General features: G+C 51.7%; 1 protein-coding gene across 5 annotated transcripts in view; it reads left to right on the forward strand.

Annotated features, from left to right (window-relative positions):
• The first annotated feature begins 705 nt into the window (after positions 1-705).
• Positions 706-27,550, forward strand: part of Eln (elastin) — a 43,750-nt gene continuing 16,905 nt past the window's right edge. For all 5 annotated transcript variants that reach the window (XM_052167991.1, XM_052167993.1, XM_052167996.1 and 2 more), the window contains exons 1-16: positions 706-868; positions 8,748-8,810; positions 10,290-10,319; positions 11,152-11,184; positions 15,418-15,444; positions 16,836-16,868; positions 18,076-18,180; positions 18,382-18,570; positions 18,651-18,713; positions 19,382-19,429; positions 21,466-21,537; positions 22,014-22,043; positions 22,806-22,877; positions 24,874-24,915; positions 25,314-25,358; positions 25,635-25,682. In XM_052167991.1, coding sequence (XP_052023951.1) covers positions 784-868; positions 8,748-8,810; positions 10,290-10,319; positions 11,152-11,184; positions 15,418-15,444; positions 16,836-16,868; positions 18,076-18,180; positions 18,382-18,570; positions 18,651-18,713; positions 19,382-19,429; positions 21,466-21,537; positions 22,014-22,043; positions 22,806-22,877; positions 24,874-24,915; positions 25,314-25,358; positions 25,635-25,682 — 985 coding nt within the window. In that variant the 5' untranslated portion in view covers positions 706-783. The remainder of the gene's footprint in view (positions 869-8,747; positions 8,811-10,289; positions 10,320-11,151; positions 11,185-15,417; positions 15,445-16,835; positions 16,869-18,075; positions 18,181-18,381; positions 18,571-18,650; positions 18,714-19,381; positions 19,430-21,465; positions 21,538-22,013; positions 22,044-22,805; positions 22,878-24,873; positions 24,916-25,313; positions 25,359-25,634; positions 25,683-27,550) is intronic.

Raw genomic sequence — 27,550 nt, forward strand, 5'->3', positions numbered from 1 at the left:
TTCACACAGATGGCTAAGACCTTGTCTCAACCACAGTGAACCAGATCGTGTGTCAAGGTCCCTAGTGAGTCCCTCAAATGCCCCACAGTACCACGCCTAGCCTATCCTCTCTCCCAGACAGTTCTGCCTGCACACCTTGGACTCTAGGAGCCCCATCAACCTACCCGACCCAGTTTTGGGTAAAGTCTGTCTCTAGCCAGGCTTGGGGGTGTCGGGGTGTCTGCAGGGCCAGGGCGGGAGCTGAGGCGCGGGACAGCTGGCCTGTGTCCCCACACTGGGCCTGGGGCCCAGGCAGAGGGGCGGGGGCCTGGCTACTCCAGCCTTGGCTAGGGTTGGGATTTTTTGGCCGGGCTGCCTGGGCCCTCCCTCCTGCTTCCTCTCCAGAGGGCTGTCCTGGCAAAGGCCCCCTCGCACTTTCTGGCGGGAACACGGCCAGGAGCAAGCAAACAGCTACAGAGGGAAAGCCGGGAAAGCGATGGGGGGGGGGGGAGCAGTGCACGCGCCCGCGTCAGTGTGTGTGTGTGTGTGTGTGTGTGTGTGTGTGTGTGTGTGCAGGAAAATAGACCCATGGTCCAGGCAGATTCAGCCTAGGAGGCTTGCAAGCCTGGCCTTTCGTAATTGCCCCCTCCCCCGCGGCCCCCTCCCCCAGCTCCCCCTCCTCCCGCCCTCCTCCCACCCGCCCTCTCTCCCTCCCTCCTTCCCTCACAGCAGCCTACCAGGCAGCAATTACGCTTTGGGGATAAAACGAGGCGCAGAGAGCAGGCTGGGGCAGTCCTCCCCGAGATGGCGGGTCTGACAGCAGCAGTCCCGCAGCCTGGCGTCTTGCTGATCCTCTTCCTCAGCCTCCTCCATCCCGCGCAGCCTGGAGGTAAGGGGCCCCTCGCCGGTCCCACGCTGTCCACAATCTGCGGGACCCTGCCGGCCAGGTGGCAAGACTGATGGGGAATCCCTGAGATCCGGAGATGGATGAGCCCTTCACGTCCAGATCTTCCCCTCTTCAAGGCAGGGAGGGTCCTGGGAACTGTCTCCTCTTGGGAGCCAGCTCCGTGTTAGGGGTCCTGTGCAGCCCACCAGTCCCTACCCCCTGCCCAAGCTCAAAGGGGTCCTCTGAGTCACGCCAGCGCTTTGCCAGTGGCGGTGGCAGTTTGCACACCTGTGCACACCTGTGTACATACCGGCCGGGGGAGAGACAATCCTGGTTTGTCTTTGCTTGGAGACGTTAGGATTCCGTGTGTGTGTGTGTGTGTGTGTGTGTGTGTGTGTGTGTGTGTGTTTCATATTATGTTGCACAGGTGTCAGTGTGAGGTTCTGGCCAAGCATGCTTCTGAAGGAAGACTGTCTGGAATGGAATGAAGCTCTGTTCACAAGTCCGTTCCTAGATAGATAGAGGTGCAGGGAGGCAACCGTGAAGTTGTCCGTTTGGGATCTGCCAAAGTCCAACACCCAGCTGGGTGTGGTGGCGAGCCACACCTGCGATCCCGGAATGTGAGTTCAAAGCCAACCGGACCCCCATCTCAAGAACAGCTAAGAGGGTTGAGGATGTCTCCGTTGATGAAGTGCATGCTAAACATCTCTCAAGCTCTGAGTAAACTAGGTGGGCGTGGTGACGCATACCTGCGTGGTGGTCATAGGAGGATTAGGAATTCAAGACATTGTTGGCTACCTAGTGAGTTCGAGGCCATTTGGGCTCTATCAGGCTGTCTCAAAAAAAAAAAAAAAAAAAGTCCTAAAGACGTTTGGTGCCCAGGTGTGGACATCCCTCTGTGTGTGTGTGTGTGTGTGTGTGTGTGTGTGTGTGTGTGTGTGTGTGTGTGTGTGTGTGTGAGTGTGTGTGTGTGTGAGTGTGTGTGTGTGTGAGTGTGTGTGTGAGTGTGTGTGTGTGTGTGTGAGTGTGTGTGTGTGTGTCCATGCCTGTATGAGAGCTTGCTGAGGTGGGGTTCAGGGCAGGGCATGAGCTGGGGAAAGTGTCCATCTCCTGGCACACAGGGCGTGGCAGGTATCAGAGGCTACGCTGAGCCTCAGGTTATCATTCCTGTCATCTGATATGTGTCCTGACCAGACACCGTGGGGTTATGAGGGAGGAAGGAGTCTGCTCCCAGATGGAAGGTGCGTCCGGCTGTGGGGAAAGAGCTGTGAACCTATGAACCATCTGCCGGGGTCTGGTTTCCGTAGGAGACCTCATTGTCGTGGGAACCTGAACTTGAACTGGAGACAGGAGCCTGCAGGGCGGGGCTGGACAGGGCTGTGGTCAGAGGCTGAATGGGGGCAGCCTCTGCTCCCTGGGGCTTACTTGCTGGGGCTAGGAGCCCACTGTAGAGCAAGGGTCCCAGGGCTGGGACGAGACTGAGGGTTTCGGGTACCAACAGGAGGACCCTGCAGTGGCGGCAAGCCAAGTAGTTAAGAACAGTGTCTCTGGGTCACCTGATCCTCCTGCCCCAGATGTGCTCTCCTAACATCTGCCCACCCTCCTCCCCGAACGGTTATTCTAGCTCATCATAAAGAAACTGTTTATCTTTACAAATAGGAACACTGAAGCCAGGCATGAAAACCACACCTGACGCAGGATGCTATCGAGTCGGAGGGCAGCCCGAGCTATAGTGAGATCCTGTCTCAGTACCATCTACAAGGAGGCTAGAGGCGTGGTAGTCGAGTTCTCTTCTAGCAGTGCTCTCGGCTCTGTAGTCCAGCCCAGCGCCGCACAAACTGGAAGTGGCGGCTCACGCCTGGGGGGAGGGGGGAGGGAGGGTGTCCCAGCTCTCAGGAGGTGGAAGCAGAAAAGTCAGGAATTCAAGGTCATACTTAGCTGTACGGGGAGTTCAAGGCTAGCCTGGGCTACGTGAGCCCCTTTCTTAAAAGGTACAGAAATAGAGCCTGAGATAGCCTAAGGCCGTCCCTGGAAGTTAGTATCAGCTAGCTTTCTGCCCTGGGTGCAGAAAAAAAAAAAAAAAAAAGATGGGGGCGGTGCCAGGAAATATTGGGAAGAGACAGCCCTGGGGCGGGGTCTTCCTTTAAGGGCAGAATAACCCCTCCCACCTTGTAGCCTGGGTGATATCACTCCATATTCAGCTGCCATCATTCCCTGTGACGAGAAGTCTCAACTCTGTCCCAGGTGGCCAGGGTCACCGGGTTCAAGGAATTGGCATGTGAATTGATGTCTTTCAGGATCTATTCAGAGTCTGCTGAAGTCCAAAGAGGTCAGGGCCCTAGGAAGAGTTGGCCACCGGTCACATACCCCTCGTCCCTCACCAGTCTGGTCCTGGGGGAGCCTAGTCTCCCCAAGACAGCCTGTCATGGCTTTCTTGTCACTGATAGGAGTAACAGTAGCATTTCCTTTGAGCACCGGCTTGCTTCATTGGCTTTGCTGAGAGGGCTATATAAGCCAGGCGTGGTGGCTCAGGAACTGTGCTACAGAGTGAGTTCTGAGGTAGCCTCTGCTATGCAGTGAGACTCTACTACCTATACCCTCCCCCACCCCCACAAAAGCAAAATAAAGTTAAAGATCACCAGAAGAAAAAAGAAAGAAAGAAATAGGCATGGTCTTTTGCCTATCTTAGCATTTTGGAGATGTAGAGACAGGAGGATCAGGAGTTTAAAGATCATCTATATAGTGAATTGTAGGCTAGCCTGGGCTACATGAAACCCCTTCTTCAAAAATGTACATGTTGAGGGAGGAGCACATTAGACATACAGCTAAATTCAATGCTCTCCTTGACACCAGAAACGTTTTTAATATTACCTCCCTTCGTTAATTCCCTGAAGGTTTAGCTCAGGAGATTTCAACCCTGATGGTCAATGCTATGACCCACGAGTTCTTCCTTTATTTGATCTGTGGAGGATCTTGACTGAGGGAGTTGGGTTTTAACAGCTCCCCAGGTGCCTCTGATGCACAGCCAGAGAGTTAGTCCCTTGATCCAGCTCTGTGTGTCTTGTGGAGCAAGGGACAGACCGCCCACCCGCAGGAGCTCCGGCGCTTTTGAAAAACGCCTGGCAGGGTGCTCCGTGTACGCAGCAAACAGCTCTGTGAGGCTTTATCTGCTTCATCCTGGCTGCCCCAGTGGAGTCCGATTTGGCAGAAGCCCTGCCAGGGCCTGTTGGTCCTGCTCCCTGGGGACTCTGAACCCACCCACCGGCAGCAAATCCAAGGTCAAATGTAGATACCAGGCTAAGGCGCGTCATCTGGCTGACTCTGGGTTCCCCTGGCCTGCAAGAAGGAAGAAACATTCTATTATTTAGGGCCCAGACCCCCAAGAATCAGCAGAGTTTGGGGGGCCAGGGAGACAGTAGTCACTGAGAGCTGCCGCTGAGATGATAATTTAATATGATAATACATTATGAGAAATATATCCGCTGAGATGACCAGGGGCCAGGGAAATTGTAAAGACACATGTTCTCTTACAGTTTGCCAAGGACCTAATAGTCCTTGTAATTAGTTCCTATCCTTGATTTTTCTAAGGTTTGGTTCATTATTTATTATTGTTTATTTGTGGTGCTGGGGACTGAACCTGTGTCCTTGGTGTAGGCTAGGCAAGTCTTCTACCTCTGGTCTTATGCCCAACCCCTAAGGGAGATTTTTTTTCTTTTTCTTTTTCTTTTCTTTTTTCTTTTCTTTCTTTTTTTGTATTTTGTTTGTGTGTTTGTTTTGTTTTGTTGAGATGGGGTTTCACATAGCCCTAGCTGATCTCGAACTCACTATATGTCTGAGAGAGACCTTGAACTCCTGATCTTTCCACTTCCTGAATGCTGGGATTAGAGCTGTGAGGCAAGCCACTGAACCTGGCTCTAATTTTCTAAAGTTAAAACACATTTTTGTTTTAGGATATCAAATTAGGCCAGCTCTGGCTGGCCTAGTACATGGCCTGTAGGACATATTAGCCTCTCAGACTCGAAGCAATCCTCCTGCCTCTGCCTTCCAAGTGCTGGAATTATTCTCAGCACTCACCACCATTTCTGACCTCCCCAGCCCAGTTTCTAAGGCTTCATTCCCTCTGTCAGAGGCAGATGGCGCATACACAGGAGACAGAAGAGGAGAGGTCTCAAGGAGGGTACTCCAGAGAATCTGAGCGTATCTGAGGTCCTTCTTGAGAGAAATGTTAAGTTCAACTGGACATGGGGATACAGGCCTGTAATTAGCAGGGCGAATCCTGCCTGAGATACAGAGAGTTCAAGGGGCTAGCCTGGGCTACAAAGAAAGACACTGTGTTGGAAAAAGAGGAGGGAAGGATAGGAGAATTAGGAGAGGGAAGGGGAGGGGAGTTAGGGGAGAGGAGGGGAAGAGACTTAGAGGAGAGGGGGGTGGGGAGTTAGGGGAAAGGAGAGAAAAGAAAGGGAGGGGAAGGGAGGGGAAAGGAAGAGAGGAAGGCAAAACAGAGAAAACAATCCGAGAGACTGAGAAGTCGGCTGACATCCAGGAGGAAGCCCTGTGGAGACCACACAGACAAAATGAGGGCTGATGAGTCTCCCATCCCAGAGAGCTTACGGAGGGAGGGGAGGGAGGGGCAGAGAACTAAGGGATGTTTTCAGGGGTTCTAGCCCCAAGCCAGAGGTCTGTTCTGATCCCTACAAGTCTGAGGTCATGATCCTCACATGTGAGAGACAAGATCCGCCCCAGGCTAGCCAGAGGAACGAGCCAGACCCACATAAAACAAGACACAAGTGTGTTCCAAGCCAGCTGCTTGTGGCCGGCTGAGCACCGAAGGCGGGAGGAGTCAGAGCAGGGAAGGTGGGCGGAGTCTGAGCAGGGAAGGCGGGCGGAGCCACGGCGGGCTGGGAGGAGGCGGGCTGGAAGCTTCAAGCACAGCAGAGAGAGGAGGACTTGGAGGGAGTGAGGGGGTTCTCGGTAGGAGACCCTGCTGGCACCAAGAGAGAGGGTGGGAAGGGGGGGAGACCTCCATGAACAGTGTATGGTTTTGAGACAAGGGGCTTGCTATATTGCATAGGTTAGCCCGAACCTCCCTATGTAGCCCAGGAAAGCCTTGAATTCCCTCTATGTAGCCCAGGCTGGCTTTGAACTGCCTATGAAATGCAGCATGACCTCAAACTTGCAATCCCCCTGTCTCCCCCTCTGGGATGACAGGTATGTGGCATCATGTCCCATCCACAGAGTCTGCTATTCTTTGTACATCCGTCATGGTGGGGGCAATGGTCAGAGGTCAGTTATGGGGAGCCAGCTCTTCTGCTCCACCCTGTGGGTCCTGGGGATTGAACTCAGGTCGTCAGGTTTGGTGGCCAAAAGAGAGGCAGCTACTCAACCTTCTCCGTGTTCTCAGGGAAAACCAGGAATCAAAAACTCAAGCCTAGCGTGGCGGCACACCCCTGCCGGGCCAGCTTGCTAGCAGCTGAGGCTGGAGAATCTTGTGTTCAAAACCGGCTTGGGCTACACAATGAGATTCTGTCTCTAAACAGCATTCCCGCTATCTGTCCTATCTGTTGCGTTTTGGGTTAGGGGCGGAGGTGGACCAATGTCACTAGGCTATGCAGCGTGGTTGTGGACAGCAGAGGGAGGAGCTGGAGGGCGGGGAGTAGCCGCTTCCTCAGGAAGGAGCCTAGTTATAGATGAGGTATTGAAGAACAAGACCCCAAGAGAGAGGAAGTGAGGTTCAGCAACCCCCCCCCCCCCCCCAGGGCTTGAGGGAGACACAATCCCTCTACCTCCCTCACTCATCTTTTATGAAGTTCCTATTGTATACAAGGAAAAACAGGAGCCAAGCCACCGGCACTTTCTCTTAACAATTACTCTCTGTAATTGGGAGGGGGAGGGGGAATTGGCTGGGGGTGTGGCTCAGTTGGCGGGGTGTGACCCTAGCAATCGAAAAGCCCCGGGGTTTTATTCCCAGCACCAGGTGTGGGAAATAAACCAGGTGTGGCGGCAGAGGCCGGTGATGAGGAGATGGAGTTCCTTGCCTGAGGTCACACAGCTGGCCAGGAGCAAGGACAGAAGGCAGAGGGCTCTGTCCTGGGTCCCCTCACTCTTCCAACCCACCACGCTGTGTCCAGCAAGCTCTTGGGCTGGAGAACAGAGAGGAGAGGAAAGGACGTGGAGAACCGTCAGAAGGGAAAAGGCAGAAATTCACCCTCTAAACACGAAGCTGGGAGCCGGAGGCCAGAGGCAGGGAGGGCATCAAAGGCTTGGGGGCCATGCGTGTTTGACAGCTCAGGATAACACTGGGAAGGCTCATTTCCTGCAGACTCACCCCTCCCCGAGCTCCCCACGCTCTGAACAGATCGCACAGACCATCCCAGGCCTGACAAGTGGTCTCTAGAGGGTCAGGAGAAGAGGGGGCACAGGACCCCAGGAGGTAGTGGCGCCTGGACTTTAGCACAATCTGCCCATGGCGGCCAGACATTGCCAACTCTGCTGGGCTGCCAAAGCCCAGCGACCAGGCAGCTGTGTTTTGTCACTGACTCTCCGAGGCCAGACACACAGACATCTGGCTGAGCGGTCTCCTTGGACCCACTACTAACCTGCATGACTCCCAGCACCCATCTTGTGTCCCCTCCCCCACCACCATGTGACTCTCAGGCTCCCTTCAGCAAGGCAGAGCTGGGCCACAGTGACAAGGTGGCTTGCCAAGGTTATGATTCAGTACGAGGGAGGGGGTTCTTTTTGTTGCCATGACAACAGCTGGGGGGGGCAGCATCTGTAATACTCCCCCAATGAGAGTTTTGGCTGATCCCTGGGGACTGAACTCGTGACCTTGGCTTGGAGTTAACTGTTCCTCAGGAAACTATTTGATTTGCTCATTCGTGGTGCTCCCGCCCCCTCTAGTCTCTGGCCCCTCCCAAAACAGCCCTGGGTCAGATGACCAGAACCCCACCCAGAGAAAGCTGCCCAGGGGCCTAGGACCCAAGCCTCCTCACACTACCCTATCAGAGTGAGAATGGCTGACGCCAGGCAGAAGCTGCGTCTCCTAACTGGTCTCAGCACCCAGCCTGCCCTCTTAGAACTAACTGGCTCCAGCCATGCTGCCCAGGTCTGAGAGAAATCCGCGGGCAGAACAGGTAAGCAGAGTCTCTTGTCCAGAGACCAGCCACAGGCAGGGGCCCCTCCCGGCAGCAGGAGGCCTCCTGCCCAGAGAAGCAGCCTGGGTTCCTGTTTATCCAGCTGTGTGGCCCCAACCACTTCCCTTAACCTCTCTGGGCCTGATTTCAAGTGTGCTGGAACTACATTTAGAATTTCTGCCCTTCTGATGTCATTGAGCACTTTTGAGAGGAATGAGAAAATGTAAAACCAGATGCGGTGGTTCAAGCCCATGGTCCCAGCTACTCGGGAGCCTGGTGTGTGCAGTGGGGAGTGGGGGGATGTTGACAAGGTACGCCTAGTGAGACCTTGTCTCAATAAACCAAGAACTGGGGCGTGGCTCAGTGGTAAAGCCCCTGTCTAGAATCCCCCAGGGAGGGGCTGGGGTGTGGCTCAGTGGTAGATCCCCTGCCTAGAATCCCCCAGTGAGGGGCTGGGGTGTGGCTCAGTGGTAGAGCTCCTGCCTAGAATCCCCCAGTGAGGGGCTGGAGTGTGGCTCAGTGGTAGAGCCCCTGCCTAGAATCCCCCAGTGAGGGGCTGGGGTGTGGCTCAGTGGTAGAGTGTCCAAGCACCCAAACAGGAAAGGAACAAAAAAAAAAAATGTAAGCGGCAATTATTTGGCCACAGACATTAATTTATAGACAAACAATACCACAATCATTATCAATACCTTCATTAAAGCATGTTTGCTAAGCCTGACTAACCAAAGGATCTACTTCCTTCCTTTTAGGGGTCCCAGGAGCTGTGCCTGGTGGAGTTCCTGGTGGAGTTCCCGGTGGAGTCTATTATCCAGGTAATGTACTGAAAGTTTCCACACACCTATGTATGACAGATGCAGATGGACTGTTATGAGAAATAGAATGTTTTAAACATTTTTATTACATTTATTTTTAGGGCTTGTATGTGGAGCCCTGAAACCAAACTTTTTTATTTGGTTGATCTTTCTTTCTTTCTTTCTTTCTTTCTTTCTTTCTTTCTTTCTTTCTTTCTTTCTTTCTTTCTTTCTTTCTTTCTTTCATTTGTTTTATTTGCTGAGATAGTCTCACTATCCCTGGCTGGCCTGGAACTCACAGAGATCCACCTGCCCCCTCTGCCTCTGGAGTGCTGGAATTAAAAGCACACACCATCATGCCCAGCTCCAGAGGGCACTTTTTGGGAATCAGATCTTTCCACCCACCATGTGGGTCCCAGGAATGGAACTCAGAATGTCAGACTTGGCTGCAAGCGCCTTTGCCTGCTGAGCTATTTCATGGGCCAGAGATGTTATAACATTTAAATGTCTGCCACCAAGGACCTGCAAATCAGGTCCACTTTCCAAAGCAGTTAACCAGGCTAGGAATGTGGCTCAATTACTGACGTGTTTGCCTAGCATGTGTGAAGCCCTGGGTCCCGTCCCCAGCTTGGCATACACCAGGTGTGGTGGTACATGCTTGCAATCCTAGCATGCAGAAAGTATAGACAAAGAGGACAGACATTCAAGGTCCATCCTTGGCTATAGAGTTCAGGCCAGCCTGGGCTGTGTGAGACCATGCCTTTAAAAAAAAAAAAATGCAATTAGCAAAACTAGATGTGAAGGCAGACATAGAAAGTCAGGAGTTCAAAGCCAGCTTGAGCTGCAGAGCAAGACCCAGTCTCCATCCTAAAGCGAGCTGCTGATGGAACAGCTCTTAAAAGCATAAATATTGTACGAGATGGAGCATAAGCTCTGCTGTCGGGAGCCTGGCGCCTTCGCGCATTCCTGTCACTGGAAGGTTCACAGTCCTCGGAGCATTAATCCCACTCCTGGCAACCCACTGGAGGCAAATAACTGAGAAGAGAGAAACGGAGCAGCTAAGCTGCAGATGTGGCTCGGCTGCGTGTGTGTAGCCGCCCTGAGTTCCATCCCCAGCGTCACATAAACAGGACGCTGTGGTGAATGCCTGTCACACTGAGCAAGCTAGCCAGCAAGACTAGCCTTATCAGCGAGCTCTGGGTTTGATTGAGACATCCTGTCTCAGTGACTAAGGTGGAAGAGTGATTCTAGACATCAGTTTTGGGCCTCTACATGCACATGTAAAATAACTAATGTGAAGTGTGAAGACTCTCAGGATCTGTCCTAGGACACACTGACAAAAGACTATTGAGCCAATGAGGCAGAAAAGGAGACTGAGGGTCACAGAGGTTGACTTGCCCAAAGTCAACTAGGATCTGCCAGTGGGGAGAGGGGTGTGGCTTATAGGGAAGGATGCTGATCTTTGATATCTCTCTCCATCCCTCTCTACACACACAACAGGGGCTGGTATCGGAGGCCTAGGAGGAGGAGGTAAGCTCAAAAACTAACTTTAAATTCCTCAATGGAAAGATCTGTTTATCTTTCCATCATAACCCCGCCCCCAACACATCATTAGATGTGATAAGATCTCAGCAACTAAAGGGTCCCTGTTATACAGGTTTCTCCCGTAGGAAAGAGACCAAATTCTAAACCAGACCCTCATGGCCTCTTTAGGAACTCTTGCTGTTTTTCCTCATGGCCCTTTCCTATTTTATATTTCTTTGATCTCCTCTCCAACATTCCTGCCGGCTGGAGATTAACTCTTTTTGGAGGAAAAAAAAAGAAAAAAGGAAAAAAAAAAACTTAGGAATTTCCAGAGATGTTGGCATATACCTATAACCCAGCACTTAGAAAGTAGAAGCTGGGGGGACCGAGAGTTCAAAGTTATCCTTGACTACGTAGCAAGTTCAAGACCAACCTGAGCTACATGAGATAGCCTTAGAATGAAACAAACGGAAAAGCTGCCACTCAACCAGAAATCCAGGGGAGAGCTGGGCTCCCCGAGGCTCCCCATTTAAGCTAGGGAACTCTCTGGACATCTTTAGCACTGAGGGAAGAGACACACATGCAGCCCTCACTTCCTCCAGGGGTGGGGCAGGGATAGGGACTTAGAGATGGAAGGGGCTGTGTGCCTATGACACCAAAACTTGGGAGGTGGAAGCAAGAAGGTTAGGAGTTCAAAGTCACTCTCCGCTATATTGTGCATTTGAGGCCAGCCTGGGCTATGATGAGACACTGTCTGGTGCCAAAAGGAAAAGGGGGGGTGGTGGGGAGAAAGGTGGGTCACCTCCTCCCAGCTACTCATCAGCTCTTCCCTCTGCAGCTCTCGGACCTGGAGGAAAACCACCAAAGCCAGGTAAGGGAAGGGCCCTGGGATGGCGAGGGCGGGATTCCCAGAGCCATGTCTGGCAAGGAAGCCCAAAGAAGAGAGTCAAAGGCAATGGAAGTATCAGCAGGCTAGAGTCCAACAACAGGAGACCGAAGGGAATTCACCGGCCTGGGTCCTGCATGGACCCATGGGGCCGGCTCCCTGCTCATGGCCTCTGGCTCGTAGCCCCAGGGACACTCCTGCTGCTTCAGGCAAAGCAAAACCCGAGGTCCCCATGGCTCCGTAAAGCAGCACTTTACAGTGGAAGGCCCCCAGACAGTATATCTAGACATTTGGCTTCTGACTCAGATGTGAGCTTGACTCTAAGATGAACCTGACCATGGCCCCAGATGATCTATCTCCCTGCCTGTTCCCAGCCTCCTTCCAGCTGGGTCCATACCATGGAGTTTTCTAGTTTAAAAAAAAAAAAAAAATCACAGCTCTGGCTAATCAATAGTACTGGGATCTGCCAGCTGCAGCGACTCTCGGTTTTGAAGTGGTAGGGGTGTCTCTCACTGTTGGTTAAGAAGTAAGTGGAGGCCATGATCTGGGGGTGCACACCTGTAATCTTAGCCACTGAAAAGGCTGAGACAGAAGGATTCTGAGTTAAAAAGGTCAGCCTCAGATGGCTAGAAAGACCTTGTCACAGAATAAAAAGTAGAATACTGATGGTGCTGTTCAACTGTAGAGCCCCTGCCTAGAATCCCCCCAGGGAGGGGCTGGGGGCGTGGCTCAGTAGTAGAGCCCCTGCCTAGAATCCCCCAGTGAGGGGCTGGAGGTGTGGCTCAGTGGTAGAGCCCCTGCCTAGAATCCCCCAGTGAGGGGCTGGAGGTGTGGCTCAGTGGTAGAGCCCCTGCCTAGAATCCCCCAGGGAGGGGCTGAGGGCGTGGCTCAGTGGTAGAGCCCCTGCCTAAAATCCCCCAGTGAGGGGCTGGTCTATAATAGCTCAGTGTAGAGCCCCTGCAGTCCCTTAATGAGTGGCCAGACATGCATGGCTCAGTAGTAGAGCCATTGTATAGCATGTTGGAGAAACCCTGTGTTCCATCCTCCCTAACACACGCGCACGCACAAACGTCATTACAGTCCTATTGCTGCCCCTCCCCCATGCGCGATGCTCTCTCTGTGGCACATGCATCCCCACCCAGTGCCTGCCACCCTGGCTCCAAAGTCACATGCTCCTGGACAGTTTGGATGTCTAACTGCTCTTACAAAATCCTGATGACAGATGATCCAACTACTAATGAATGTGTGAGAAGCAGATTCCCCTTCGCTGAAGCCTGCGGGAGTTGTGAAACTCCAGGACCAGGGCCAGCAAGGGAGAAAGAGGACAGGGCATCTGGGCAAGCTAGGTCCTGGGCGTTAGGAGTTTCACAAAGCCCGGAGACCCCATGGCTTTTGATTTTCCTTATGATACCAAGGATGGAACTGAGGGTCTGTTCTGCACTAGGCAAGCACTCGACCACTGAACCACACCTTCACACATTTCCTCAAAGACTGCATTTATGTATTGATTTTGTATATCTGTTTACTATGGTCTGGCACCACACGAGAGTATCTGTAGAGGTCAGAGGACAACCTTTGAATGCTGATTCTTTTCTTCCACCGTGTAATAATGATAATGTAATAACCGAGCTCACGTCGTCAGGCTTAGTGGTAAGACCTTCCCCCACTGAGCCACCTTCTTCTGAATTTTGATTTTGGGTCTCGCTAACTTGTCCAGGCCGACCTTGAGCTACATATCCCAGAGAAGCCTTGAAATTTAGATCCTCCTGCCTCAGCTTCTTGAGTAGCTAAAATGACAGGCTTGTGCTACTAGGTACAGTTCCTAGGGTCACCTTTTAGCCTCAGGATAGACTGAAGGATGTAACAGGCTTGGCTGGGCCACCATGAATAACCCCATGAAGGTCCCCCACATCCTGGCTAGAGGGACATCCGGGCCGGCCCAGGCAGGATGGGATGGGGTGCAGGCATTATACAGATCGTGTTTGGGAACAATTAATCCCCAGGGAGAGGGGGTGGGTGGCTTGGCAGCTATTCCTCCATGTGGGGGCTACAGGCTGGCCCCTCCCTGCCTGAGCTCTCAGTGGGGGACCAGGCATCTGGGAGCCAGCACTGCCCACACCCAGAGTACCAGCTGGAGGCCAGCAGGCTGGCCAGCCACTGCAAGCAAGGGGTCTGAGCAAGGACAGGAAGGACCTGAGATGGACACCCCTGGGGTACCCTGGCAGGTTACACACAGTAGGTTCTACCTGCTCACAAGCTCAGTGGCCCCGGGAAGATAGGGATCATTGAAGCTATAAATAAATAGGTGTATTAAATAAATGGGTGTATTAGCCAAGCGCAGTGGTACAGCCTGTCACCCTAGCATCCAAGAAGCTAAGGCCAGCAGGGAAGTCAAAGCTTAACCTGAGCTACAGAGTGAGTTAAGTATCGTGGAAACTGAGGCAGGAGAACCACCAGTTCAAGGCCAACCTGGGCTACATGCATGTTCAAGGCCAGCCTGAATTACACTGTGAGATCCTAAGTCATGGGGAGAACCAGACATGTGAGCACATGCCTCTCTCCAACCCTAACCCTTGGGAGGCAAAGACAAACAGAAGTTTCTCAATTCAAGGCCATCCGGGTCTGCATAGCAAGTTACAGTCCAGCCAGGGCTACATAAATAGACCCTTTCTCAAAAAACAAAAAAATAGTAATAATAATAAAAAATAAGAAGAAATAAAATTAAGCATCTGGGTTTGTTGCGTGGTTAGGAGAGCATGTTCCTAGCATGTATGAATTCCATCCTGGATTCCATCCCCAGTACCATATAAGGCTTGGTGGCATGTGCCTGTAATCTTAGGAATCGTGATAGAAAGACCAGAGGACCAGGAGTTCAAGGTCGTACCGGCTACACACTGACTTTAAAGCCAGTGAGAGCTACACAAAACCCCGTCTCAAAAAAGAAACAGGTGGCAAGAGAGATGTTCTTAGCCATTAAGAACACTTGATCTGCCGGGTGGTGGCGGCGCACGCCTGTAATCCCAGCACTTGGGAGGCAGAGAGAGGCAGGCGGATTTCTGAATTCGAGGCCAGCCTGGTCTACAGAGTGAGTTCCAGGATAGCCAGGGCTATACAGAGAAACCCTGTCTTGAAAAAAACACCAAATCCAAAAAACCAAAAAACCAAAAAAAAAAAAAAAGAGAACACTTGATCTTACAGAGGACTGGGGTTCCGTTCCCAGCATGCACAGAATGGTTCACTTGTAACTCCAATTCCAGGGAATAAGACTCCCTTTACCAGCCACTACCAGCACCACACACACACACACATGATGTACATGCATACAGGCAGGGAAAACACTTGTCCATGTAAAATATAATTCGTTTAAATTTTTTCATTTAAGGGACTAGAAAAATGGCTCAGTGGTGAAGACCACATACTGCGTTTACAGAGGACAGAGGTCCCAAGTTCAGTTCCCGGCACCCACCTCAGGCAGCTGAGAGTGGCCGGCCAGGAGCTCAGCTTCAGGGGATCTGACACTTCTGGCCTCCATAGGCAGCTACACTCATGTGCACATATACACACCCAGAGACACATACAAATACACATAACTTTAAAAAGTAGAAATAGCCAGGCGTGATGTCACATGCCTTTAATCTCAGCACTTTGGAGGCAAAGGCAGGTGGATATCTGAGTTCGAGGGCAGCCTGGTCTACAGAGCAAGTTCCAGGGTAGCCAGGGCTACACAGAGAAACGCTGTCTCAAAAAAAAAGAAAGGAAGGAAGGAAGGAAGGAAGGAAGGAAGGAAGGAAGGAAGGAAGGAAGGAAGGAAAGAAGGAAGGAAGAAAGAGAGAGAGAAAGAAAAAGAAAGAAAGAAAGAAAGAAAGAAAGAAAGAAAGAAAGAAAGAAAGAAAGAAAGAAAGAAAGAGAGAGAGAGAGAGAGAAAGGAAGGAAGGAAGGAAGGAAGGAAGGAAGGAGGAAGAAAGGAAGGAAGGAGGAAGAAAGGAAAGAAAGAGAAAAAGGAAAATACTCTTAACAATTGTCATTTTAAAAAGAATAGTAAAGATGGAGAAACAGGTTCAATGAAAGAAAGGTGACTCCCTGGTCTACGCAGACCAAGGCAAGGGGCAACAGAACCTGATTCTAGAACTTTCAGACTCCAAAAAAGAAGCAGAGAGACTCGTAGGGCCCTGAGCTCCCAGCTGTGGTCTAACCTTTAACCCCTTCTCCCTCTTCCAGGTGCCGGACTTGGAGCATTTGGAATAGGTACGTCCAGAAAACTCTCAATAATGAGCAAGCAACAGCAGAGACCAGGCTGGCCCTCAAACTCCACCCCCTTCTTTCTTTACTTCCTGTCCAGTCTGGTTCCCTCAGCCTCTCCATTGAGCAGAAAAGATCTGAGTGTGTCCCCTGTCCTCTATAAGCACAGGAAACAGGACCGAATTGAGAGGAGCTATTGACAGAACTGGGAAGGGACAAGGAGGCGAGACCAGGAAGTTATTAATCCAGGCGGCCTCATTCCCCTCTGTCTTGTATACATACGACTTACCGTACTGGGGACAGAACCCAACACTCTTGCGCATGCATGGTGATCGCTGTCTCGCCTGAGCTACACAGAGAGAGGATGAGTCAGGAAGGCTGGTCGGAAGAAAGATGCTATCCAGGGAGAGCCAGGGAGACCCCTCCACAGGGCTCAGCAGACCCTCTGCTTGGAGGATCCAAGAGACCCCCCCTCCCCCAGTCAGAGCGGTTGCGGGCAAGAGAGATTTTTCCCATAATTGGAAACAAACCTGCCAAGGCCAACCTCCAAAACTCCAACCTAACTGGGCCCATCGGTCAAGGCCAAGGACGAGGAATGTCTCCTGGAGGAGGAGAAGGAATGACCACCCCAGATGTGGAAAGGAGTGAGCCAGAGGGACCCATTTGGCTCCCTGTGGTCTTAGCAAAGAGGATTCCTGACAGAAGGGTAGCTAGGTGCTGTACAGGGAGGATGCTCAGGGTCGGGGAGGCAGCACAGGTCATGGGTCCCTTACGTGAAGCCCTTAGTTCCAACCCTAGGACCATGTAAACTGGACTTTCTGGTAACTGCCAGGAAACCCACACAGCAGGTTGGAGTCAAGCCTGGGCTACATGAGACCCTGTCTGGAAAAAAAAAGCAAAAAGCAGGGGCCAGTGGGGCGGGGCGGGGGCGGGACTTACAAATCCAGGTGGGGGAGGGGTCTGCATCAGGGCACGCCATCAAGGGAGCAGAGACAATGCCTAGGCTGGTAGAGATGTAGATAAGAACTTGCCTCTTCTGGGCTCCAGTGGGGAGCAAGGCTGGCCTGGGAGGAATGAGTTTGCTTGCAGATAGCGTCTGTCATTATAGGATGCCAGCTGGGTCCTGGCCGCTGCCAGGCCTCCTGGGAGACACACAGGCTAATCCTACTTGGTAGAGATTACTCTGTCAGCTCCGCCTGTAGTATTTGATCACTAGCTGCTGGCTGCAGATTTGACAGGGTCCTAGCCACACACATCCCCCCCAACCCCCCCGCTGCTGTCCCAAAGATAAAGGGAGCAGCCTAGACACCCACTCTATGAGGACACCCTTCTCACACGAGCCAAGGTACAAAACCCACACACCTATTTATTTCTCTTACCCCCTTTCTCTTTGGCAGGTCCTGGAGGACTTGGAGGTGGCCCCGGGGCAGGTTAGTGTGAACACTGAAGCAGGATGCCTGGTCCTCACCCCAGCCTAGGGCATCTGCCTGGGGTATACAGCAGGTGTCTGAGCCATGTGTTGGCAGGGACATGAGTGCAGGGTGACACCATTGTCAGCCGGTCACCCAGGAGACAGTTGTAAAATAGAGATGAGTCTGGTAGAGGCATCTCCTAAGGACACCCGGGGATGGACCTGCCCACCAGAAAAGGCACTTGTGCCATCTGGGAACCATAAATGGTGGTGGTACCTGCCAGGAATACCAGTGTTTGGGTGTAAGGCATAGTAATATGAGGTTCAAGGCGGGCCTGGGCTACATAGGAAATTCCAGAACAACCTGGGCATATAGACCTTGTCTCAAAAAAAAAAAACAAAATATTGAGGCTGGGCATGGTAAGCACACACCTTTAATCTTAGCCCTCAGGAGACAGAGGCAGAAAGATCTCTATGAGTTCAAAGCTCATGCAGTCTACATAGCAAGTTCCAGTGCAGCTAAAGTTATATAGTGAGATCTTGTCTCAAATGCATGAATGCATATACATACATACATACATACATACACATACATACATATGTGGATATAGATATAGATAAAAGTTTACCTCTTCTGGCTTCACACCCAGCACTGAAGTACTTGTGAACCCAATACTTGGTAAGTGGAAGATCAAGAGGTTCAAGGTTAGCCTCAGCTACATAGTAATTTCCAGGCCAGCCTGGACTAAGTATATATCCAGACTTTGTCTTGAAAACTAAAAGAGTCACACAGTTTTGTCAGGCTGAACAGTTTTCTTAGGCATATACAGAACACAGTGGTTCTCAGCCTTCCTGATGCTGCAACCCTCTAATACTTTGTGGTGACCCCTGACCTTAAAATCATTTTCATTGCTACTTCGGAACTGTGATTTTGCTACTGTTGTGAATTATAACGTAACTATCTGTGTTTTCCGATGTCTTTGGTAATCCCTATATGAAAGAGTTTGGGGGTCGCGACCCATAGGTTGAGAACCACCTCCGTAACACATGCCTACCCCCCCATTCCGATAAGCAGGGGCCACCACGTGACAATACACACCTTCAGAGGACGCAGAATCTTGAATCTCCTCCCGGAGTGAAGGGGTCCAGGCTGGGCTGAGGCTCAGCAATCCCCACTGGGCACAGCAGCCCGGGACCCCAACACACACACACACTCTCCTCCACAGGTCTCGGGACCTTTCCAGGGGCAGGCACCTTCCCAGGGGCAGGAGCTCTGGTGCCCGGGGGAGCAGCAGGGGCTGCTGCAGCTTACAAAGCTGCTGCCAAAGCTGGTGAGTTGCCCTCTGCCTTTCCAAGACATCCGGACCCAGGAGATAAAGAGGGAGGTGGGGTGGAGAGTCCTCCTCCCCAGGGAGATAAAGAAGGTGGCTAATTGTGCCCAGTCTTGAAGTGGCTTGGACCAGACCCTAACACCTGCCTCCAGTACACAGCTCTTGTTTAACCCCTGAACTTTCCTGCTTCTGGCTATGCAGGGGCTGGGCTTGGCGGCGTTGGCGGAGTTCCAGGTGGCGTTGGAGTGGGCGGAGTCCCTGGTGGTGTTGGAGTTGGCGGAGTCCCTGGTGGTGTTGGAGTTGGCGGAGTCCCTGGTGGTGTTGGAGTTGGCGGAGTTCCCGGGGGTGTCGGTGGTATCGGTGGCATCGGTGGCTTAGGAGTCTCAACAGGTAAGGTGGCTAGACTTGAGCGACGGAAGGTGATACCAGTAGACCTGGGTGGACTCAACTCTATAATCCTTTCTGTTCAGGTGCTGTGGTGCCTCAAGTCGGAGCTGGAGTCGGAGCTGGAGGAAAGCCTGGGAAAGTTCCTGGTTAGTGCAGAATCTGTGGGGGATAGAGGTTAGAGGTCAGGGAGAGGTCAGAGGTCAAGGAGTCTGCAGAGGTCAGAGCCCTCCCCTCTCCAACACACTGGAGGATGAAGGGAAGAAGGAGTACATGCCGTATCCAAAGCAACAGACCTGTGACTGGGCAACGGGGCTGAGCGTCTTGACCCGACATCTAGAAATTTCTATGCTCTTGGAGAAAAAAAAAAAAAAAAAGACCTCACAGACAGGCTCTGGATCACAGATGGGGAAACTGAGGTTTTAAATGTTGAGTCAGAGCAGGACGGCCCACAGCTGTTCCCGGTAGAGCTGGAGGTGACCCAATATCCTGAGGCACCCCCATCTGGTGCTCATTTGGCCCCATGCTCTTTAGGAAGTGACTTCAGGTTAAAGAAAAGGCGTGCATCTGGAAGCCTTTAGCCTTGAGGTAGGCTGACTAGCTGTGTAAACAGGCTCTGGGCTCCAGAAGACAGTTAAATCGGGGCCCTGAAGGCTCTGCAGGCTCTCACACAGAACAGGGAGTGCTGTGGGCACGCTCTGTCTATCCCTTGCCATCCGGGTGGGCACAGTGGTTTGCAGGTTCAGGAGAGCTTGTTGCTGAGGTCTGGTGTCTGCCGCAACGCCTCTCCTAAGGCTTCTTGTTCTTTTGCCTGCAGGCGTGGGTCTCCCAGGTGTATACCCAGGCGGAGTGCTCCCAGGAGCAGGTGAGGAAGGACGGGCTGGGAGATAGCGCACTTGGTAGAGCATCTATCTTGCACGGGTACCAAGCCCAGCATCACATAGACCAGGTGTGCTGGCACATGCCTTTAATCCCAGCACTTTGAAGGCTGAGCCATACGGATCTTAAGCTCTAGGCTGGGCTACATCACGAGCCCTCACTTCAAAGAACAGAAAAAGAACAAAGAGCAGAGCTAGAAAGATGGCTCCGTAATTAAGAGCACAGACTGTTCTTCCGGAGGACCTGGGTTCAATTCCTAGTGCCCACATGGAGGCTCACAACCATCTTCAGTTCTTCTGTCCTCCAAGGGCACCGGCACGTGTGCAGTGGACAGACAGACATGCCAGCAAAACCCCCATACACATAAAATGAAGATAATTTTTTTAAAGAGGACATTAGGGATGTATTTCAGTTAGCAGAGCACTTGCCTAGCGTACATGAAGCCCGGGGCTCCGTCCCCAGCACCTCATCAACCAGACTTGGTGCTGCACTCCTGTAACGCCAGGATTTGGGAGGTAAAGACAGAAGGATCTGGCATTTAGGGTCATCCTTGGCTACATAATAAGTTTTAGGCCAACCTGAACTACATGAAACTCTGTCTTAGGAAGAAAAGAAGAGAAGAGAGGGGAGGGGAGGGGAAGGGAGGGGAGGGGAGGAGAGGGGAGAGAAGGGGAGAGGAGAGGGGGAGGAGAGAAGAGGAAGGAGGGACAAAGGAGAGAGAGAGGGAGAGAGAAGTTGGGGACATACCCTCTCACTTGTACCCTCTCCTCTCCCTCCTTCCAAAGTTGAGCCATCTGAGGCCACCGACTGTTTCCTTAAGTGTCCAAGTTCAACTTTATGGACATTAGGTCCTTGGCAACAAAGGTCAGCTTTCCCCGGCCTCGCCCAGTGCCTTGCCCCAGGCCAGCACTCTCATCACAGCCTAAAGCCAGTCCTCAGAGGACAGATGGAGCCCCTAGCGTAGCCAGCTTTTTCCCAAAAGCCCTGAGTCACCAGGGGTAGGCACGCCCAGAAAGTCTGCCCTGCAGAAGACCCCCACTAAGAACAGCCCCTCGCTTCTTTCCCTGCCAGAATCTACCTCCCCACCCAACAAGGTTCCTGAAATCCCCCAAAAACCCAGATTCAGGGATTTGCTGACAGAGCACCCTTTCCTTCCTGGTCGAGGCTGCCAAGCCCCAGGGGAGGCAAGAGAGGAGGGAGAGCCTGCAGAGAGAGTCCTGGGGTAGTCCCCAGGAAGCGCGCCACACTGGACATGCCTCTCCATGCTTCCTCCCATCCAAGTATTCACTAGGCCCGATCCTGCTTCTGTGATCACACACATTCAGGGTGGTATGGCTATAGATCTGTCTGTGCCTTTTTTCCTAAGTGTGGTCACAATGGATCTATAACTTAACTTACACTTGAGGTCCACCAAGGTTGAGATCAGGCTCAGTTGAGTTAGCATTAAAACTCAGGTTTTCCAGCCAGGCCTAGTAGTCCAAGCCCTTAGAAGGCTGAGACAGATAAATCAAAAGTTCAAGTCTTGCCTGGGTCACTTAGCCAGATTCTGTCTCAAAAATAAGAAAAGCATTGTGGGCGTGGCTTAGTGGTAGAGCACCTGCCTAGAATCCTCCAGTGAGGGGCTGGGGGCGTGGCTCAGTAGTAGAGCGCCTGCCTAGAACCCTCCAGTGAGGGGCTGGGGGCGTGGCTCAGTAGTAGAGCACCTGCCTAGAACCCTCCAGTGAGGGGCTGGGGGCGTGGCTCAGTGATAGAATGCTTGCCTATACTCCCCCAGTGATGGATTGGTGCATATTTGGGGCCCTGAATTCAATTCACACTACCACCGTTCAAATCCTCCGAGCTTGAGCCACACGGGACAAGAATATCCCACAGTTGGTCCTTACTTTACTTGCCCTATGAGTCATGCCTGTGATTGGCCATCAGCACTGAAATAGATTGGTCAATAGACCTAAGGTTGGCAGGGGATGGCAAGAAGAGTTTCCCTTCCTTCCCTCACTTGTCTCGCATGTCTCTGCCACTCAGGAGTTCGGTTCCCCGGTGTGGGGGTGCTCCCTGGAGTTCCCACGGGCACAGGGGTCAAAGCCAAGCTTCCAGGTATGTATATCCAACTGTACTGGGGGCCAAGATCCAACCCTCGGCCTGTAATCCCAGCACTTGGGAGGCGGAGGCAGGCAGATTTCTGAGTTCGAGGCCAGCCTGGCCTACAGAGTGAGTTCCAGGACAGCCAGGAACCCTGTCTCAAAAAAAAAAAAAAAGGAGAAGGCTGAGGCAGGAGGCTTGAAAGTTCAAGGTCAACCTGGACAATTTAGCAGGCCACTGTTTCAAATTAAAAGTAAAAGGAGGGCTGGGGGCTCAGTAGTAGAGTGCTTGCTTAGAAGCCCTTAGTGAATGAATGGGGGCAGGGTGAGCTTTAGTAACAGGACACCTGCATAGAATCCCCCAGGGAGGGGCTGGGGGTGTGGCTCAGTTGTAGATCTCTTGTCCATCATAAACAAAGGAAGCCAGGAGTCAGTGCCCTGTGCCCTGCACACTCAGTGCTGGGCCACAGCGGCAGCTCTTTGTCCTTGCAGGTGGAGGAGGTGCTTTTGCTGGAATCCCAGGTAAGTTAAAGCTGTTCTCCCAAAGTTGAGAGGACGCTCTGAGGCTGTATACCCAGAAACCTGTCCATACCTGCCCAATCTTCCTCAAGTCTCTGGTTGCAGGGCTTGTTGAAGAGGTTAATCACACAAGCATGAAGACTTAAGCTCAAATCCCCAGAACTCATATTCCAAAAATTAAAAGAAAAAACAAAACAAAACCAAACAAAATCAGGCCTCTACACAAATCCCCAACCATGAGCACAGAACCCAGAGTTTCTCAACTTGTAGGTCGTGACCCCTTTGGAAGTCAAGTAACCATTTCACAGGGATTCTTTATCCACTCTCCTGCATATCGGCTATTTACATTGTAACTCATAGCAGTGGCTTGATTACAGCCATGAAGTAGCAATGAAATAATTTTATGGGGTGGGGAGGGTCACCACAACATGAGGAACTCTATTAAAGGGTTGCAGTACTAGAAAGGTTGAGAACCACTGTCCTAACCCAAACCATCAATGTGGATCCAAAATGGACCCAGATACCCAGCAGTGCACCAAGGTCTGCACAGATGAGTAGGAGTGTGTCCCTCAGCTCCTACATTGGCTGTCACTGGGGAGTGCCTCCCTGACCCATGACAAAGAGATAGAGAGGCCTCCAAGGCAGAACAATTTCCAGAGTACCAGCAGGGAGGAGCGCATTCCATCTGACCAGAGAGCAGACTTTCTCACAGGGAGTCGAGAAGATGCTGTCTGGGACTGTGATTTATTTTCTTTGTTCTTGCAGGGGTCGGGCCTTTTGGGGGTCAGCAGCCTGGTGTCCCGCTGGGTTATCCCATCAAAGCACCAAAGCTGCCAGGTAAGCCAGAGATAGGTTTCAAGATGCTTGAGCAGGGTGTGGGGGAGGCGGTTCAGTGAGTCAATCACTTGCTGCACATGTTCGAATCCCTTGAACCCACATGAGTACAGTAGCGTGTATCTGTAATCCCGGTACTCCTGACTAAGATGGAGGAGGCGGGCACAGAGACAAGAGAATCTATGAGAATTCATTGGCCAGGTAGCCTGATATACACAGCGGCAAACAAAAAGAAACCCTTCCTCGCATGAGTGGAAGATGCGGACTGATCTGAGGTTATCTTAACTCCACTTGTATACAGCAGTATCTGCACATACACACATGCACTCAAACATGCACACATTTATATATATACCACATATGCACAAACATACACACGTGTAATACACAGTGGTATCCACGTATACACATACAAATGCATACACGTGCACATATATACACACTCACACAAACATGTACACACACATATACAGTAATCTATGCAGATATGAAAACACACACAATGTGGTATCCATCCATACACACATATATACATATGGATACACATGCACTCACAAACTCAAAAACACGCATGTATATACACATACAAACACATATAATAATAATAATAATAACAATAATAATATAGACATGGTTTGCTGAGCCTCTGCTGGAAAATCAGCCTCGATGAGACTTATTTGGCCCTATTCACACTGAGATAAGCATTACTACTTACAGGGCAATGAAGACAGTTCACTTAGTAAACTGTTTGCCGCACAAGTACGAGGACCTGAGTTCATTCCTCAGAGCCCCCACTAAAAGGGTGGAAAAGACAGGCACGGTAGGGTGCACTTATGATCCCAGTGCCAGAGAAGTAGAAACAGGAGGATTCTCAAGACTTGCTGGCCAGCCACTCCAACCTACTCAGCCAGCCCCAGGTCCTAGTGAGAGTCAAGATGGACAGCTCCTGAGAAATGACACCCAAGGTTGTTGTCTAGCCCTGCACATACATGTTCACACACACACACACACACACACACACACACACACAGAGAGAGAGAGAGAGAGAGAGAGAGAGAGAGAGAGAGAGAGAGAGAGGGAGGGAGGCATGGTTGTACTGAATTATAATCCCTGCACTCTGGAGGCTGGAAACAGGAGAATTATGTCATTTCAAGGCCAGCCTGGGCTACTGGTGAGGCATACAATGATTTGGGGGCCAACCTGGGTTATAGAATGGGGCCCTACCACAAAGCAAAACAAGAGAGAATGAATAGAAAAAAGAAAGACCCACCAAGCCTTGGAAAGACTCCTACCACGTCTAGCTACCCACTCTCGCCGCCCTGTCACGTCTACCACAGCCATCCGTGCAGACAACAGCATAGCGCCTCTGGGGAGCATGCACACGGGTAGGTGCTCAGACCCCAGGGGCCATGCTGGTACCTAGGTCTGAAGAGTATTGCCTGTCCTCTCTCCCTGCTCTCTCTGCCTGATAGACTTTGTTAGTAAGTAGTGATCCTCGAGAGAGTGCAAAACATCTGTTGTGGGGAGGTCTGTCCCATCAGGCAGACGGGAGACAAGCAAGGCATCTAGCCCGACCTCCAATCTCTCCATGGCTCCTTCCTCTACCCATTCCTCGCCATCTGTCCCTCCTTCTCTCCATGCATGCACCCATCCATCACTTCTTCCTTCTACCCATTTTCCATCTGTCCATCCATCCATCTGTCCATCCATCTGTCCATCACTCCTTCTCTATACCCATTCTCCATCCGTCACTTCTCCCTTGTACCCATTTATCTCTCCACTATCCTGCCTTCCTTTGACATTCATCTATCCATCATTTTTCCTTCTACTAGTTCATCTCTCTATCCATCCCTCTTTCTCTCCACCCATTATACAATCCATCCCTCCTGCCATCCATCCATCCATACATACATACCCTTTCCTCTCACCCCTGTCTGTCTCCTAAATATCCATCCATGCACTAACCTTTCACCCCATCCATCCTTTACCCTGTCTATAGGTGGCTACGGACTGCCCTATACCAATGGGAAATCACCCTATGGTAAGTAATACTCACATGGGTTTTTGGGGCTCTGATCCTTTCTAGTTCTATGGGCTGGCAAGGGTACTGAGGTCCCAGCCATGGGCCAAGAAAGCATCCAGCAAGACACTAGAATAAAAATTCCCAAAGCACAAAGACTAGCACAGGGAATTTGGCCTAGCATTCAGCTGTAGCCTTCTTTCTTATCACAACACCTTGAGCAAGCCATTGTTCCCTTCTCTAAAGCTCAGTGTCTTTATCTGTAAAATGGGATGGCGTCCTCTATGCATGCTTGTCTCTGTGTACAGTTTTGTTAGAGGTGACGGGGGGGGGGGGGGGGAAGGGGAGGAGACTTGGGACAAGTGGAGCAGGGGATGGCAGAGTGGCCAGGTCTATGACAACCAAGCATCATTTTACAGGAGTGGCTGGTGCAGGGGGCAAGGCTGGCTACCCAACGGGCACAGGTAAGAGGAAAGAAAAAAAAAATCTCACCTGCTTTCAGCCAAAGGGACGGCAGTGCCCCCATCTCCAGGGACTATCCAAAACACAAGCTAACCCGCCCTGCCTGAAGGCCTCGGTCCAAGCCTAAGCTCTGAGCTGGGTTGGACCTGCTCTTTGGCCTTTACTGCCTATGAAGCTCCCAGCCACATCTGGGTGTCTGTGAGGCTGAGAGCACAGTGCTCTGGGGATACCTGGACACCAGCACCATCTTTAGTGTCCCCTCACTTCCCCTCTTCCAGGGGTTGGATCCCAGGCGGCGGCGGCAGCAGCTAAAGCAGCGAAGTATGGTGAGTGCCCTGGGGACCCTGGGGACCCTTGCCACGCTGTGAAGGTTAGAAGGATAAAGCCCAGTGGTTTCTGTGTCCCCTTATCCCCTTTTCAACAACCTGACCCATGTTTGTAGCTCTTTCTCCCCTTTTCCTCTACCTATCCCTCCACGTTTCTTCCTCCTTCCATCTATCCACACCCTACCCACCCATCAACCCCTCTGTTCCTTGGTCTTCTCCACCCATCCATCCCTCCTTCTCTCTATCCATTCCTCTACACTTCCCACTTTCCCTCTGTCCGTCCATCCATCCATCCATCCATCCATCCATCCATCCATGCATCCACGCATCCGTTCCTCCATCTCTCCCTTCCAGCATCCATCCCTTTTCCGTGCTCTATCACATGTCTCTGTAGCCGTCCCCTCACACCTCCCTCCCTCCCCTATTCTTCCCTCACTCCTCTGTCATCCTCCTTCCTTTAATCCATCCATCTACGCATCTTTCTATCTCTTCTTTCTTCCCTCCACCCACCCACCCTGCCTCTCTTCCTCCCACACCAATTCCTTCCTGACCCACACATACACACACACATACATACACACACACACACACACACACACATCCCTCCCTCCAGGCATTGCTTATCCTTTCCTGCCCCCCATCTATGCCTCTTTCTGTCCCTCCCCCATCCTTCCTCTCTTGCATCCCTACATCCTTCCTCCCTTCCATCCAGTGCCCCTTTCTCCACCCACCTATCTCAGGAGATGTGGACACGGCCCTGACAGACATTATTTCTCCATGGGGAAAATGAGACAAGCTAACTGGGGGACATGACCTGTCACTCAAGAGGGAGTTGTCACCCGGTGGGCCAGACACAAAGAACACTGACTGTGAGTGAGGGTTTAGGAGGTGATGACAGGCAGGTTGGAATTGTGAGGCCTTCCTCTGCTACATAGCAATGTGAGGCTACCCTGGGCTACATGAGATCCTGTCTCTAAACAAAAACAAAACAGGAAGGAGGCACCCAATCATAAACATGGCCATTAGACAAAAGAAATATAGGCAGTACCTATATAAGCAATTTTTTTATGTCACGCATCCGATTCACATATACTAAAAAAAAATGTAACCCCTCCCCAAGCGCACAGTCCCTTGGCTAGCCTAGCTGTGGCTATGGTGTGGTGGAGGCATCTTCTCTGCATCCAGATGGAAGTCAGCTCACTAGGGCCCAAGTTTTCTCCTTGGTCTCCAACCCAGGAGGAGGCAGAGGAGCCTCCCAGCTAAGGGGGCAGAAGTCAGAGGAGAAACTGATCCTGCCCCGTGGAGGCCCCAGGCTTTTCTCCAGGCACAGAGGCCCCTTGGCAGACTGGGATTGGTGGGAATCAGTAGCTAGAATATGGGAACTGCAGGCCCTGGAGGCAGGGGCTGCCAGAGCCGGGCAGCCAGACACTTGGATTAGGAACTTGGCAGAGTCTTCGGAACACAGGGAAAGGAAGCCTTCAGCATTCCTTTGGGGGCCCCTCTGGCCCACGGAATGGGGCTTGTGGTTTGTCAGTATGTAGCGGTGATTAGAAAGGGATTTGTCTGTGAACATCGGACTCCCTTAATGAGCAAGCTGAAATGGACACGATGGGGGCAAATCCAAGAATTCTGGGGCAGGAACCTTCCCAAATAAGCCCAGCTGGAGATACTGAGGCTTGCTGCTGGGTGAGAGGATAGTGGGGGAAAAGCCAGCAGCCCACCAGGAAACAGGATTGATGCATAGTTCAAGGCCAGCCTGAGCCACCTCATTGAGATCTTGTCTCACAAAACAGGCGGTAAGGGGCCTCAGGAGATAGATCAGTCAGTCAGTGTAGTGCTTGCTACACACATGAGACCCTGAGTCCCAA

Source organism: Apodemus sylvaticus, chromosome 22 (assembly GCF_947179515.1).
Source record: "Apodemus sylvaticus chromosome 22, mApoSyl1.1, whole genome shotgun sequence".
Classification (NCBI taxonomy): domain Eukaryota; kingdom Metazoa; phylum Chordata; class Mammalia; order Rodentia; family Muridae; genus Apodemus; species Apodemus sylvaticus.